Raw genomic sequence first — 16,812 nt, forward strand, 5'->3', positions numbered from 1 at the left:
TGATCAGGGAAGGCACCTGTTGGTTGCTGCATTTCCAACATGTTACATTGCTGGCTTTATATCTTGCACTGGGTACAATGAAATGTCGCTGCTTGTACAATATTCAACTAAACATGGTAGCCCCGCTAAAGTGTCCATTCAGAACAAAACTCGTCCACTATTATAAACTAGAGTGGAATCTCTATAAACGGAAATCGCTTAAGTGAAACTGCCACTTCAACAGAACATCACCCTCATGGTTGGTTGGTTGGCTGTTTGCAATGTCTCTCAGTAAATGGAACTCCTGCTAAACGGAACCAATTTCCCTGGTCCCTTGAGGTTCCGTTTGAAAAGCATCCACTGTAAAAATATAGGGGGAACCCGATTTGGAACTTTCGGAAATCTAGTCGTAAATGAAACCGCATTTCAATGGGAGCGAAATGCAAAAATAACCGTAGTCTTTGATTTAGGTGCACCTTAAAGAACCCCAGATTGTCCAAACTAATCAGGGGTTACTCACTACGGCATGTCTCATAATGGGATGGGTGTTCTGGCTCATCAAATACAATAATTTAATTTTTAATAGCTTGCTCGGAAATACAGCGCAATAACTACACTAAATTATTTAGCTCATTTGTGTGATGGAGTCCTATTACCTTAATTTAGTACTTTGGCATTTACCATCATATTTTTGTGCTAGTCCATGCAAAATACACTGATCGGCCTCATTATAGAAGCCACTGCCAATTTGGGGTGGCTTAGCCTGCAAGCTCAATATATAGTCTGTGCAAAAGTGTGGAATGTCAATACAAAGTAACAGTTCGAACACGTGGTTCTATGGTTATAATTCAATACGAAACGAGATAAGATTTCTTAGCATTTCTTTCAGTTACTAATTTCATGCAGAATACTAGTAACTGGCATGTTTACAACGTACAGTGTTTTTTTAGGCCCAGACAATTATTTTACCGGGGCAAAAATGCGCTTTCTTTTGGGCCAGAAAGTGAACATATTATATTTCTTACATTTGGTGTCTAATAAATTTTCTTCTCTGTCAGTCTGTGTCTCGTGTATTCGAAGGCGTTTGCTCGCCTCGGAGGCACTTCCGATAAAGTGCGGCGACGGGTTCATTCGCCATTGGACCTTGTGTGCGCGCGACTTGGTCAATTCAACGGTGGCCCTGGGCCGTCAATTCGGCCACGTGTGGCGAGCACGCGGCGAGACGCTTCGTGGCAGGACGCCGTGCCTATGCAGTTGCAGACGGAATACCGAAGGCCAAAGTGTCGGACGCCGGCGTTCGCTCCGAGCAGGCGCAACGCCTGCTCTAGTGACAGCTCACGGACGGCCGAGTTCCCTTGAGCAATGATCACCGGCGTGCGATATTTCGGCCTGCGGTGTTCCATATGGTGCTGTGTAAGCGCGTGACCCGCGCCACCAGGCATTTCGCTACGTGCTTGCCACACCTATACTAATATGCCTTTAATTCCTTCACAAAACTTCCATTGTACTTCCCACCCAAATGGGGGTGAAGTGGATATATTATGGTACTCCCGTTGTATAATCAAATAATGCCTACCTCAATGGGAGTTTTATTGTACGCTCTATGAATGGGAGCAAAAGCACGTACAAACGGGAATGCGATAGAGGACAAGCGAAAAACGCCCATCTGGATGTTTTTCTGTTTACAGTGTAGTAGCAGGATTTTGCGTAGCAAGGGCGTTGAAGACGATTGTGTTTACGCCTTTAATAATGTGGTGAATTCGGTCACCGTGGAACATGTTGGTGTTCATACACTTGGATAATGTAGGCACATTATCACTGTATGAGGTGTATAATTCCCGAAGAAACTGGACGCGCTCATCGAGCTTCTTCGCGGCCTGAGCGCGAACAGCGGGAGCGCCGAAAACCGGCCGACGCTATCACGATAACGTCGCCCAGTGAGGAAGATCTGGCTCTTGCTTCCAAATGCAGGTTTTCGCGAAATCGGACAGGAAGAACGGGACGTTCCGCCAGTTCTCTGAACTTTACTGCTTTTATTGTTCCTTACGAGGTCCTAGTTTTGGAGCCAGTGCTCGGCGTCACGCCCTTGTAGGCCAGCAAAAAGTCGTGGGTTGCGCTGGCAGCTGTTGATGCTCACGACGGATGGCGAAGGCTGCAGTGGCGCGCTGGCATCGGACGTGTCTGGATTCACTGGAACGAGCATCGCCGGTGGTGTTATGCGGTGACTCGAGGGGTGCTCTAGTGAGAACATGCGAGAGGACTTGCGGAACGAAAAGCACTTTCCACCACCTATAAGCAACCGGTTTATTAAGGTGACAGCGTTAAGTGGCTCATAACCCCGATGGTGTGGAAGACGCGTCATGCGGTCATGTGAGCTCACTTCGCGCAGACACGCGCTGGTGCGACTGCTCGTGCGTTCGTCATTGTCTTCTTCCACAGGTATCTGCAATGCCGCTCATCATTCGAAAAAGGCAAATTAGGATAGGGTTGATGCAGACGCTGTAACCCACCACCTTCTGGTCTTAAAGCGAATGTAGCTAAGGCACACTTTATTCAGGTAGCGCCAGTTTAAGGTACTCGAATCTACGACCTTTGGAGGGAGAAGACAAGTAATGAGAAGTAACAACGCATTCGAATGAAATGTCAAATCATTTAATAAATGTCTGGCAGAGCGCGCAGGCTTTCGATATCACCCCGTTTGGCGTGTGCTCAAGGGAATATCAATTTTCGCCAGCCGAGCTCGTGCGGCCACACGAAGAGGAAGCTGGGCAGCCGATGATGATATGTACAGATGGAGAAGATGTACAAAGGATGCTGATATGCAGAAATGACGAAGCTGAAAGTCAGTTATATGTTGCGCTTACATTATTATTATTATTATTATTATTATTATTATTATTACGTGAAGGAGCTGCAGAATTGCGTGTGTATGCTATCGTGATGGGGCACCTTTATGTGAGTGCCTAAGTTGGCTGTAGAGTCTCAATGTAGCGGATGTTGCGGCTGAACTTAATTAAAGTTTAGTCCTAATAAAACAATCGAGTCTATTACAGAGCACACCTATTCTGATCTCAACACTTTAGTACCACTAAAACAATTGAGTTTATTACAAATCACATCTATTCTGATACCGAACTTCTCTGAGTTATTGCCGTAGGGCAACGTACGCCACGGTATTTTTTTGGAGTGAAAGTTCTCTGCCTTATATTGATTGCTTAATTTTTTAACAATGCTATGCATCTGGTCTTGATGTTACTCTCGCTACCTGAGCTCGGCAGGAAGCAAGCAATTTATTTGAAGCACTGGATGCAATATATATATTTTTTTCTTGAATAACGTGATGTTCTGCGTAGAGATGCACGGGCTCGGAAACAAAAAACTCTGAGAATTTTGGAAAAACCCACTTGCCCTTGCTTTTCCCAGAGCATGAAAGCGAAAAACAAGAGCAAACCAAAGGGTCCGAATTTACCGAATAACATGGAGTGCATTGATGCAACTTATGCGAAAGTTAGAGTACTATCACTTTGTGATTAGAGGCCTTCAGACGACATATTATGTTATCCAGATGTGTAACATTTTGGATAGTGGTGAACTGCTTTCTGAAGCTTCTGTGAACATGTGAGCCAAATATTACTCCACTGCATGCAGCAGTGAATTTTTGATCTACTGTTCGATTTTTTTTTACGCTTTCCTCTCTGCCCTCTTTCTAACCACAATCCCCGAACCCCAGTGTAGTGTAGCGAACAGGAGACTAATATCTAGGTAACCACCCGGCCTCTCCTCTTGTCTGTCTGTCTGTCTGTCTGTCTGTCTGTCTAAACAAGAGCGAAAGGTCGCTTTCTTTCGCTTCCGCAGTGCCACCATGCGGCGTCATTGAAAGCAGGTCGCCCACCGACGCTATTTTCCAGTTTTGTAGCCACGAGAGCATATTACATAATGGCTAATTTTGAATTAAACGAGTGAAACGCATACATGTTTGCCATGTGAAAAAGACAGCAAGTTAATTTCGCGTTTGCACTGCGCGTGGCATCCGCGACTGTAGCGGCACACTAAGTGGCGTAGTGCAGAGACGAGCTTAGACGTCCCCGCAACACTCAACTTTTGGCTGGGGCTGTCTCCTCTCGGTTTCGCCACTGGGTAGCTCCTAGCGCGTTTGCGGGGACGAAGTGAGAGGGAAAGCTGGGTATCGATACGATAATTGGATTTCGAGTTGAAGGATTAGAAATTTTTTTGCGGCATGACATTAGCGAGAAGATGTCCTTTAATGGTTGGGCCATTTTTTGATGTGATAGAAGAGCGTCCCAGACCTCGTAAAAGTAGCCAATGCTGAATTTAAGAGAAGTCGCTTAAGTACATTAGGATGATAAGTGGACTATCTTGAAGTGGTATCAGGCCATAACTGCTTATTTTCTCCTTTTGAGTTTGAGAAAGCCTAATAATATTTAAAGATATGCGACAAACAGTTTCGACGTTTGGTGACTGCGCCCTGTACGCTCTGATTCACTTATTTTACGCAGGGTGCCTATTCGCCCTATGCAGTTTTGTTTTTGCCATGACATTGCCGTTTACATGCCCAAGAAAACGTGCATCTTCATTCCGATGGATTTTTCAGTGAGTTTTAATCAACTTTTCCAGCGGCATTTTTGGAGCCGACATCCTGCACAACATATAGTGGCGACAAAGAATGTGAAAAAAGAAACTGTGTACTGAATAAACGCTCGTTTCGTCATCTCAAGGAGTGCGCAGCTTCCTTTGCTAGCTTCTTTCACATTGCCACTTTAAGAATTTACTAGAGCGCCTTCATCACAATAACATACGACCACGATGGGAGTCAAGCTGTGGGGACAGAATGTATTTTTTCAAAAGAAACGCAAAGAAAGCAAGAACTTCATCCAATATTTTAGCCGCAGTAATCAAGGAGACGCACGGCAGACTGCAGATAAGATTATTTTGCCATTAGGTGTTAAGTGCTGAACGAAGGCAGCACGTTCGACGTGCGTCCTCCATAATGAAACCTGAACCTTGTAAGCAATTCGCATTAGCATGCGTAATTCCTCGTCCAATATTTATTATATTGCAGAGCCGTGGATGCGTTCCTGCTTAGCCTCACAAAGCTAGAAGCGAAATTGCTTCTCTGAAGAGCTGGAGTCGCCAAACATTCATTGATTTAGAAGACAGTGGAGTTATTTAAATAAAATGTAGCGTGTACTTAGATCTTGCAGTGTACCTTGTCAGCATGGACAGGTTTTCGCGCAGTCTTGTGCGTATCCGACGATTGGACGGGACCCGAGACGCTGGACAGAAGGAAGAAGCCCCCATCGACGGGCATAATGGTCCCCGTGACAAACGCGGCATCATCAGATGCCAGGAACGCGATGCAGTCGGCAACTTCGTCCGGTGTGCCCACTCGTCCCAGCGCATGCAGAGGACCGGCCATTTTGTCCATCAGCTGCACGAACAAAAAGGTCAGACAGCAAACAGCAAGGAAATGTAGCCATTTACTGGAAATATTATCCAGTAAATTAGGCGAGCCTTACGGGCATTGCATGCATTATACATAAAACAGAAGAAACAGAGCGCATATTAGTCCGTTCTGCAAACTCTACTAATATCTCTCCCATGCTATTCGTAGAGCTTGTGCCATATTCCCCTGCTGACTTGTTTCCAGCCTGTTTCTTGCCTACCTTTTCATTGAAGTCGTCCATCAGTATAGTGTGTTTTGTTTCGACTTTACCCATCGCCGATTGCGCGTCTTCATAGATGCTTTCGACTTCCCGGTCATCTTGACTGGATGTAGGGGCGTAGACCTGTACGATCTTCAATTTGTACCTCTTATTAAGTTTCAAAACAAGACCTGCCACCCTCTCGTTAATGCTATAGAATTTCTGTATGTTACCAGCTATACCCTTATTAATCGGGAATCCGACTCCAAGTTCTCGTCTCTTCGCTAAGCCCCGGCAGCACAGAACGTTCCTGCTTTTTAGCACTTTATATGCTTCTTTTGTCCCCCTTGCCTCACTGAGTTCTGTTACATACCGTTTACTGCCTGCTAATTCTTCCAATAGCACTGCTAGACTCATCTCACTAGATAACGTTCTAGTGTTAAACGTTGCCAATGGTGGCCTGCAAAATTTCGCAATTACGTATTAGCTCGCCTGCAAAAGCACAAGTGACCCGCAATCCAAAGATTCGCCGCATGGCTGGCGAACGTATCCCCCAAGGTCACTCTACCATATTCACTTGATTCATATGGCAGCAGGATGGCGGACACCAAAATGGCTACGAGGACTATCGCCAAAGTAAAGGCGATCGTTTTCTTTTTTTGTAGTCGAGGGGATTCGCTGCAAAACATCAATAATAAAATAAATTTATATAAAAGCTACCAACTCTGCATCGTGCAAGAACTGCAGCAGTGTCACTGCAAACTTGTCCCAAGGAAAAATACGACCCCAAAGTTGTAGTTTCCGAGTTTGACACAACACATCATAGATCAAGCCCCAAGGGTCATGCACTGTGCAAAATCAGTGAGGTAATAACATTTGTCTGGATAATGTACGCAAGCCCATACGTGCAGCTCAACGCTACCCAACATAGTAACCTCCAAGCTCTGCTACGTAATTGTAAGCGAAGTGGGAGCACCTTCCTGCTCTCCTATCACGTACACCCTCGCAATTTTTTAATATCACGCGAGCGTTGACCGCACAGCGTGTCAGCTGCCTTGTAGCGGCGAGGGACGTTGGGATTGGCAACTTTATATGCGGTCGTGCAAGGCGAATTCTTTTTCGAATGTATTCTGCGGCATTATGCGCTTTAGGGGTGCACCTCACCGCGACAAAGCCATTGACAGGCCGTTCCTCGCTTATAGAGCTCGCTTTATACAGCAACTTCGGCTCACAACTTAATACCAGAGAGGAAACATCCTCGAACAGCCCAGACACGGTCTTCGCCGCGTGCCTCACTTTGAACCACCGCTTTCGTTATAGTAGCCGGTACTGCGAATTGCAGTAATTCCCGTGTCTCGCACCATTGACCTCGAGAGGGATCCGGGAAGAGAACCAAGAGCGGCACACCTCTTCAACCAAGGCTACGGCATATACTATCGTGGATGGAGTTAACATACTAGAGGAGATCACCGCAGGAGTAGTCGGACCGCTGTCAACATTTCCGAGGCATTACAATGCCGTCCCGTCGGCCGCAGACGCCGGAACATAGGCTCTCGCAGAAGCCATTTCTTTACTTGAATCCTTCACTCGCATAATTACCATGAAATCCAGTGGTGAGAGCTCGTTTTATGACTTCGCGCTTAATGTACTCCTTGACCATACACATACCAACATGAAGACCTACGTGCTGTCCTATGCGCAACTCCCCAGTGCTACAGGAATGGGTCCTTGGTCCACATGGTATAACGGATGTCTTTATCTGCGAAACCTCTTCACCAAGCCACCTGATCAGATGGCCAGCGAACTGTTCCCCAAGAGCAATTAGAGGAGAACACCGCAAACAAGTGCGCGCTCAGCTCAGAGACTTCCGTAAATCACTGACTTCTTCATTCTCCACCTTCTTAGTTCTCTTGTGCATGTGGCGCCCTTATTCGACAGATGCTGATTAACATTGTAATATCATGCTATCCTTCATAGCGTCGAATCCAGAGGAAGTCAGCCACATGTAACGCCTGTTGGCAGTATCTTAGCGCTCCATACATTTATTGGGGCGGCCTCAGGTGCTTTCAAACCCTTATGTGTTCGCTCGCCAACACCCATTATGGGCCTCTCCTTCCCAAGGTCTACGCCGACGCTATGAGCCCTCCTCGTGGCACACATTCGCCGCCATGTTCAGGGCCCATCACCTGACCATAAAGCTACAGGAAGCGCTAACCTGCGTCACTACGGAACACCCGGACTAGGCTTACTCTTAGTAACTGTTTCCTCTTTTTCTCTCTCAAAATTTATAGCGTGATACAGATTACAAAGGTACGCCGCCGATGCTTGGTAATGTCAAAGAACGGAGTGTGACTGAGGTCAGTGCGCAAGATTATTTGAAGGATTTTGGTTGCTGCTTATGTATGGAGTCCTTGGTTAGAAATTTGTATACCTTAATATTTAAATGTATTCTGAGGAACCCGTATGGATTTCGTTTGTAGCTTGCACTACGTTCGAATGGATGGCAAACTTTCCTTTGTGGCGCATCCTCCACCTTGCAGGATTTGGTGGAGCTTATTTGTCACTTTCAGTCTTCCTTTTCTTCCAGTTGTCGATTAATTCACACTCTCGCTGCGATCAGCTAGCCTCTTTCATGTTAGCTCAGATGGTACAATGACTGTCCTTCAAATGCGTTGGTCACGGGTTCGAATGCCTAACGAGGACAAAGTTTTTCCCAAATGTGAAGTTTCTTTTGCGAAAAACCCATATGGTTTTCCTTCGTAGCTTCATGCTACTTCCTGATCGGTGACAGTTATTCATTTCATGATGCGTCCTCCACTTTGCGGGATTCCGCTGAAACTGATTTGAAATCGTAAGTAAAAGTATGAAAGAAATAATGCGGATCGTTTTTGAGCTATGCAGTGGTGTGAATCGGTAAGTGTCACATTCGCGCGATACCTGTCTGATAGACTAACATGTGCTGGCGATATTTCAGTTATTTACATCAGAAACCCGAGAATTATTTACCACCTAAACAACGTTGCTCTAGGAAGAAACCACATACAAATATTTGACTGTCGATGCAGCTACAGATATGTCATGGTCAATTAACGCCCATTATGTTATTAACAACCCTGATCACATGTTAGGCTACCTGCGCCGTAACTTCATGAGCGCGCCCACTGATCCTAAATACCTACTTTATAAAAGTGTATTAGGTCAAAAATGTGAATTTGTTACACGTTCTTGGCATCTCGAACAAGACTGCCTAATTACGGCATTAGAAATTGCACAAACTCGCTCTGGTCCATCATTTGGCGACGTAAGACGGGTTTGGCGCACGTGGGTTCTTGGCATACATGTGATCTCTTGAGCGAAGAACGACCCTTTCGCGTCGCCAAGCGTGTTAATGATTCTAAATAGGTGTGAAAATATAGTTCTCACTTAGCGAAGAAGCGATAGTTAGTTTAATAGTCGGTAAAATGAACCCTATACGTGCGTTAATAAAGTCAACGTTGTCGAACATTTCATGAACTTCACCCTACACTGTCACTCCAGGATCGGCCCACGTGACCCTGTGATAGAAAGGCATGCTAAACAGACCTGTAAGTAACAAATTAAATATAACATTTATTATAATAAATTAAGAATTATAATTTTGTGATTTAGCGATTCTCTTCTTTAATCGGAAATGCTCCCTGCAGTTCAATGACTTACTTCAGTAACCGACATGAAACCAGTAACGTTTTTAACGAAGCAAGCTATAACAGACCATGCACCTTAGAGCACCTATATTTTGCGGAACCAACAGTGTACAAAAAGGAGGAAAACATATACCTTAGTTACAAGCTTCTCACGATCCGCGTCCTGCAGCTACCCTTCGGCTAAGAAAACATGGCAGGCTTGCAGATTTGCGCTCCTTTCAGCTTTTATCTTGCAATAAAGTTCTCTCTCTCTTTACTGAAAGCGTTTTTTGGCTCCTGTCATATTTATTAAGGCCAGCTCCTCTTTCTTCGCTTAGTGCAATCTGTGGGCTTTCTAATATTGATAGAAGTTTTTGGGTATAAAATGCGTACGTTTCTATTTAATATATGCGTGAGTTCTATACACTCCAATGTGCGGTCGTAATACAAGAGTCCTATGTTTTAGGGCTGAATAATATGCAGCTTTATAATGAATTGCATTACACATTTGGCTACATTTTCTAGGAACTTGAACGCTTGCCGGCATTCATTACAATTAGCCAAAGAGCACCGCGAGGTGATCCACCAGCCGCGGGCCACCAAATATCGGTTATTCTAGGGCTTCGTAATGACGGCCACTTTGAAAGTTGATGCCACGGAATCATCTATGGACGATTTCTAGTTGTTTCACTGGCCCTACCGCGAGAGGCTTCCCCTACCCCCAGCAACAATTAGGCGCCGTGCTTACTAGAGGATTCTAACCAGAACAAAGCGACACTCAGTAGCTGCAATCTTCCGTGCAACACTTTGGCCCGTTACAACACAGACTTTCTATGCAGCGCGCACATGGAGAGAGTTTTCAGGGTCGCTGCCAGATCTGTCCAAAAGAAAACGAGGGAAAAACACCAAAGAAAAATTTGAAAACCAACTGTTAGGGAAGATAAACAACGGGTGAAGGACTACAGAGGGCACTCTGAAATAGCCAGGTCAGCTCGATGTACTTACTCTATTCATGCAATGTTAATAAAAGTACGGAGGAAGTTATTACTACAGTAGTCTGTAGGTTTGTATTAATCTTTCAGTTAATTTTGCGGGAAAGCAATTGGTAACTGGAATCAGTTGTATTGTGAGATAAGTTAATCCTAATTATAATTGGTAACGTCTTTTGTGACGTGTACAAATATGATGTCAACAAAAGTCCACGCGAAAGGCACAACTCGATATAGATGGGCGTAAGAAAACGAACAAGAAGTTGCACTCTGCTAAACGAAACGGACGGTCTGCCAAATACTGTAGCGTCTGACAATGGTACGAAGAAAACAATGCGAAGTTAATTCTGCAACATAGCAGCATCTTTGAGGCCCCAGTATTAGTACGCATAGATGCATATACCACGTACGTCGACCTTCGCCTCGCCCACCTTGACTTCGATTAGCACACTTCTATTTTTTCTGGTGAATTTATACCAGAACTGCGGGCACTATATCACTGCAATCCAATCTTTGCTTTGCCGTCTTTTCGCCGTCAGACTGCACGTTTAGCGCTCTTTCACAGGCTTTATTGATCCTACATTGCATGTACTCTTCTTTTTTTGTCATGACCACACCATGCATTCCTCCATATTAGCCACTGTCCTAATAATACCCGCCGTGGTTGCTCAGTGGCTATGGTGTTGGGCTGCTGAGCACAAGGTCGCGGGATCGAATCCCGGCCACGGCGGCCGCATTTCGATGGGGGCGAAATGCGGAAACACCTGTGTGCTTAGATTTAGGTGCACGTTAAAGAACCCCAGGTGGTCAAAATTTCCGGAGTCCTCCACTACGGCGTGCCTCATAATCAGAAAGTGGTTTTGGCACGTAAAACCCCAAATATTATTATTATTACTGTCCTAATAGGTGGGTGCTCAAATGTGTCGCACAATACAGTTTCACCGTTTTTCTTACTTCGTCTATACATAGACTGGAACTACCTTATGAGTGATATTGCAGCTATAAAGGATCGCACCATTTTAGAGCGCAGCTCTTGGCAGTTCCTACGGCGATAGTCGGCGTAACCGAGCGAAAGAGCGCAGGAAACGATGAGAGCGCAGCGGGGTATGAAAAATGCGGCGAGGGAACAGTGGCGCGAGTAGGAAAGCGGAGGAAGGCACGGCGAAAGCGTGAGAAGCAAAGTTCAGTGGGGAGAACGGTGGCTACGAGATGGCTACGGTGGCTAGAGTTTCTTCGGCGGCGGCTACCCGCCGTGGTTGCTCAGTGGCTATGGTGTTGGGCTTCTGAGCACGAGGTCGCGGGATCGAATCCCGGCCACGGCGGCCGCATTTCGATGGGGGCGAAATGCGAAAACACCTGTGTGCTTAGATTTAGGTGCACGTTAAAGAACCCCAGGTGGTCAAAATTTCTGGAGTCCTCCACTACGGCGTGCCTCATAATCAGAAAGTGGTTTTGGCACGTAAAACCCCAAATATTATTATTATTTCTTCGGCGGCGGCTCCTGCGAATCACGCCCACGCGTCACTCACGCGCTAGCCCCGCGGCTCTCGCGTTCTCCACATTTGCGACGCACTGGCGCCACACTTCTCTCCCTTTGCAGTGTGCCGCAAGACAGTCATTGTCCACACCAACCAATATGTCGCGAGATGAAAACACGTATAGAGCTGCGCTCAAATTTTGCATTAGGGAGTATCGTTCTCGTCGGTGAGTTTTTTCTTAAGACTTTGCCTGATATTGTATTACCAAGAACTTTCGCAATATTGTTTACGTTTATGACCGTAGCCAATATCGTATAAGAGGAAACTTTTTATCAATTTTTTTTCTGACAGCGTTTGTTGTTTACTATGTATCATAATTTCTACCACTCCCCTCTATAATGCCTGCGGCCATGAGAGTATAACGAATAAATAAACTAATTAAGAAAAGCGACACAGAAAGAAAGAAATCAGTTGCAGTTAGAAAACTTAACCTTGTGCATACAGTCACATTCAATATCAGCTTCAACAGGGTGCCAATGGTCAAAGGGGCTTCCAAAATGAAACTAAATATACAAATATTGAAGTACCAAGCACTATTTCAAGTAAACTGTTTCCTAAAGCAATGTTTCGCTTGTCATTGCTGCCGTGCAGTATTGGAGTGCATGTAACCACAGACACACGTTCTCGCACTTAAAGCCCCATAGTTTTAGCCACAGACCTAGTGCGGCTTCTGACATAAAATGCTACTCTACACGCAAGAAAATATTTAGTATGAATACATCTAGAGCACACCAGACAATCTGGCAGGATGCAAGAGATCTGCCGAGTTTTTGTTATAACAATCATTATACTACTATTTCTGGCACGTACCTCCATATGTTCCTCTACGCTGAGCTCAGGCCTTTTCCCAATCAACGTCTTGATACGACCCGGGCTGCAAAGAAAAAGTATTTAATTTTGATGTTGCTTTGCCTGTCCTTTTCGCCTATTTCGCACGTCGCCTTCACAATTGCGTGAAAGGCGATGCCCGGCACAAAGGACACCATCACCATCGGCTAATAAGGCATGCTCCAAGATGAACTTCCACCTTATTCATCTTCATTTCGCTGTCATCAACTCTGTCAGCCCGACAATTCATTCGCAGTTTACCGACCCCTTGTAACACCTTACCGGAAAATAGCTGATTCTTTGCAGCCACTTGTACCTTTTCTGATTGAGTCATTGGAAGCACGTTGACTTGCGCGACCTAATCAGGACTGCACTCCGGGCTTACGAAGCCTTGGGTGCCTGGATAGTTTCGCGCCTCTCTGGTATCGAGGCACCCGGTTATAGCATATGCGGCCCATATCACGGCCTGCGCTGTCGCGGTGTTCTCGTATCAGGGTCAGCACGCTACGCTAAAGTAGCAATTGATGCATGCAGAGCACTGCAATCGGACTGCGACTGTGAATAGTGTCTCGTGTGTTTCATTCATATTTCTCGATGTCAAATTCTTTAATATCTGGCATATAAATTATGTCGCTTTAGGTAGACGCCGCTCAACACATTTTTCTCGAACAGTCTCTACAGGAGTACAGCATTCTCACTGTACGCTTTTCTGCAATCCTGACAGTGGTGAGCTCGAATACCCTCATAGCCGTAACAAAGTTTCCATATCAACAATAATTAGAAATTCTTCAGTTTTAACGTAATAGTTCTGCGGAAACCGGGAAGGCGGAGAGAAGTAATTAAGAAAGGGAAAATGAGACATCCACCCAATCGTGCCAATTGCTACAAAGGAAACCCATGCGGGTTCCTTGAAAGAAAAGCCTCGCAGTTGAAAAAAAAAACACTCGTCCAGGTTTGGGACTGGAACCCGTAACCATCGCCTTTCCGACGCAGCCGCTCTACCGTTTCAGCTAACCAGGCGGCTAGCAGACGGCAACATGTAATGAGGAGGGAAGATGAGCGATGGTCATTAAGGGTTACGGACTGCATTCCAAGGGAAGGGAAACGTAGTAGGGGGCGACAGAAATTTAGGTGGGCGGATGAGATTAAGAAGATTGCAGGGAGCGCATGGCCACAATTAGTACACGACCGGGATAGTAGGAGAAGTATGGGAGAGGCCTTTACGCTGCAATGGGCATAGCCAGGCTTATGGTGATGATGGTGATGAATCATTATGATGCTGCACTGAACAGGACTCTCATCTCCTGCGACGTTTTTGTTTCTGGTGTACATCGCTCACAAGCGACGCCTAAATTTAAACACCAGATTAGGCGCACACACCATATCAAACGCCGACGCAGCGATGTTAAGAGCTCTCTGCGATGCTCGTGGTGGCAACAGCGATGATGAAAGGTGTATGCCATATACATGCTATAACCTGTTATGTAACAATAAAACAGTCATCCTAGATGACTGGCCAATAATAGGAGTAGGTCCAGTGGCTCAAGCTAGGGTATGCTTAATATTACAAACTAAGAAAACGAAGGAAATATTTAGGAACACCTTGATCCTCATTATCGTCAACCCATATTTATATCTGCAGTAGAACGAAGGTCTCTTCCAGCATTATCCATATAAGCCTGTGTTGCGCTAATTCGAAGGTGCACCTGCACATTTGCTAATTTCTGCATGCCACAAAACTTTCTGCTGCCTTCGACCGCGCGTCGCTTTCCTTGGAACCCATTCTGTAACTCCAATTTTCTGCCGCTTGTTCGCCCCACGATTTCCATGACCTACCCCGCTTTTTTTCGCCTAATATCAGCGTGTCGGCTGCCTCAGTTTTGTCTCTGATCCAAACCTCTTTGTTCTCATCTCTTAGCATTACGCCTTAGTTTTAGTGCCAAGCTTCATTGTTAACCTCTCAGTTTCTCCCCATGTGTTACTAAGATAGGTCCTGCTACCAAAACGTTGGCCCGCCTTTCTGAGGAACATAGTGATCACGGTCTTCTGTGAGCACTTCACTTGAGTAAATCTACTCCTACAGATATTGTGAAGGCTGAGTGGCGATTATTAATTATTTTTTGCTCGCCAGGCTATTGAAGATTACCTTTGTCTTCTGCTTATAAATCTTCAACCTTACTCTTAAATATTCTTCGTTAGGGTCGTGAATCATTTCTTAAAATCCGTCTCCAGCCTACCGAAGGATGTTCGCCGTTTATCCGTTTGATAGTCGCCGTTTATCCGCAAATCTAATAGCCTGATTATTCTAACCATGCAGTGAAAAGCATGGGGCAAATTGAGTCTTCCTGGCTGACCTTTTTCTTGATATGTACTTTCCTACTGGCCTTGTGGAGAATTAGGGTCGCTGTGAAATCTGCAGCTATTGAGGAAGACATCCGCGTATGCTTCCTGTACTCCTTGATTACGCAAAGCGTCCTTGACTGGTGCCATATCTATTGGATCAAACACCTTTTTCAAAACCTATGAAAATGGTTTCTAGAGGTTGCTGGACCTGCCCAGATTGCAATTTACATGATTAATGATGGACGCGATTTATCATAGAATACCTCTTTTTCAAGCCAGCAGGCTCTCTTGGTTGATTGGTCAAGTGTTGCTTTAATAATCTTGGGAATTACCTTATCGAATATTTTATACGATACTGAAAGCAAGCTAATGGGCCTACATTTCTTCAGTTCTTTAATAACGCATCCGTTCTTATGGAATAGTATAGTTTTGTAATTCTTCAAGCTCTCTGGTACGCCTGAAGTCACGAGGCAAGCGTCTGAATTGTAATATCTTGTACGTATTTGATTAAATCGAATGTAATTCAATGGTCTCCTGCCCCTTTTCCTCGCGACATGTCTCGAAAAGCCCTTATAAATTCATCGCTAGTTACACAAAGAGCCTCTGTCCAGTTCGTCACTACTTCCAATGAAGGGTAGGTCGCTGTTCCAAGTACTGCGCACCTCAGTATAGAAAACTTCCGCTGCATTTATTATGTCATCGAAGTTGCTGATGGCATTACCCTGCTGATCTTCCACTGAATACACATTGCCCTGCCCGATAGCACGTCTTCGTCTCACTGATGCACGCTGCGTATATTTTTACTGGTTCCTTAATCATTCCGACTGTTTTACTTTTGAATATCACTTAGTTTCTGCTTATCAAATTTGGCCCTTCAGTAAATTTGATGTGATCTCTTAAGCTAGACACTTTCTGGTTGATCTTTGTTTATTAAGTCATTTCTTACTTTGAGAGGGCTTACTGGTGCCTTACCTCTAACTTCAATTGCTGCCTCTCCAATCGACCTGCTGAGGGTTTCACAAATCACTTAAATGTTATTTTTATGTTACTGTTCTCGAGCTATATGTTTATTTGCGAGCACAAGTATGAATTCACCTGCTGTTACCCTGACTGCGTCTAGCTTCATCTATTTTTTCTTGACTAATTTTGCTGTTTCTTGTGATCTCTCTCTTGCTTTACCCTGTAATCACTGGCGTTTGCCATACCTTACACTTCTACAAGCTGTACTATGCTGGGATGGGCACAGTGTATGAAATCTGCTTCCTGTTTTTTGTTTCTTCATTAGGACTTTTACGGCTGCAATTTCTTTTACTGTGCTCCCCGAAGAAAGCATTCATTATTCGGAATCGGTTCCTTTCCGCTAAATTTGCGAGTATCTCTCGTCTACTATTTCTGGAGCCGATGCCGTAGTTGCCAATCGCGTGTTCTCAGCCGAATTTCTTCCAACTTTCGCGTTAAAGTCAGCAATGCCTTCAGTGGATTGAGTTACTGAGTATACCTCAATGCTTATGCAACACATTCAGAAAACTGCTCTACTTCATTTTATGACTGGAGATTGGAGCGTAGGCTTGTAACACATTTAGTTCATATATCATATTTAGCTTTCTTACGACGGCGGCCACGCTCTCGATAACACTGTAGAGTTCCTCAATGTTGCCCGCTATGTCATTATGATTTAGGGACCCTACCCCGTAGTTCCTCTTATCCGGAAAACCAGTGCCGCAGAGGACGGACGTGGCCGTTATTAAGCACTGTGTAATTTGTCAACAACTCGAAGCTAAGGCAAGGGTTTGGCGTAATAGTTCTGCAG

The 16,812-nt window shown here is 45.0% G+C and overlaps 1 protein-coding gene across 1 annotated transcript in view; it reads right to left on the minus strand.

Moving 5' to 3' along the window:
- Positions 1-1,992: 1,992 nt before the first annotated feature.
- Positions 1,993-16,812, minus strand: part of LOC142576295 (putative oxidoreductase TM_0325) — a 389,068-nt gene continuing 374,248 nt past the window's right edge. The window contains exons 8-10 of the mRNA XM_075686351.1: positions 12,642-12,705; positions 5,207-5,428; positions 1,993-2,169 (exon numbers count right to left, since the gene is read on the minus strand). Coding sequence (XP_075542466.1) covers positions 2,167-2,169; positions 5,207-5,428; positions 12,642-12,705 — 289 coding nt within the window. The 3' untranslated portion in view covers positions 1,993-2,166. The remainder of the gene's footprint in view (positions 2,170-5,206; positions 5,429-12,641; positions 12,706-16,812) is intronic.

This window comes from Dermacentor variabilis, chromosome 3 (assembly GCF_050947875.1).
Source record: "Dermacentor variabilis isolate Ectoservices chromosome 3, ASM5094787v1, whole genome shotgun sequence".
NCBI classification, from domain to species: Eukaryota; Metazoa; Arthropoda; class Arachnida; order Ixodida; family Ixodidae; genus Dermacentor; species Dermacentor variabilis.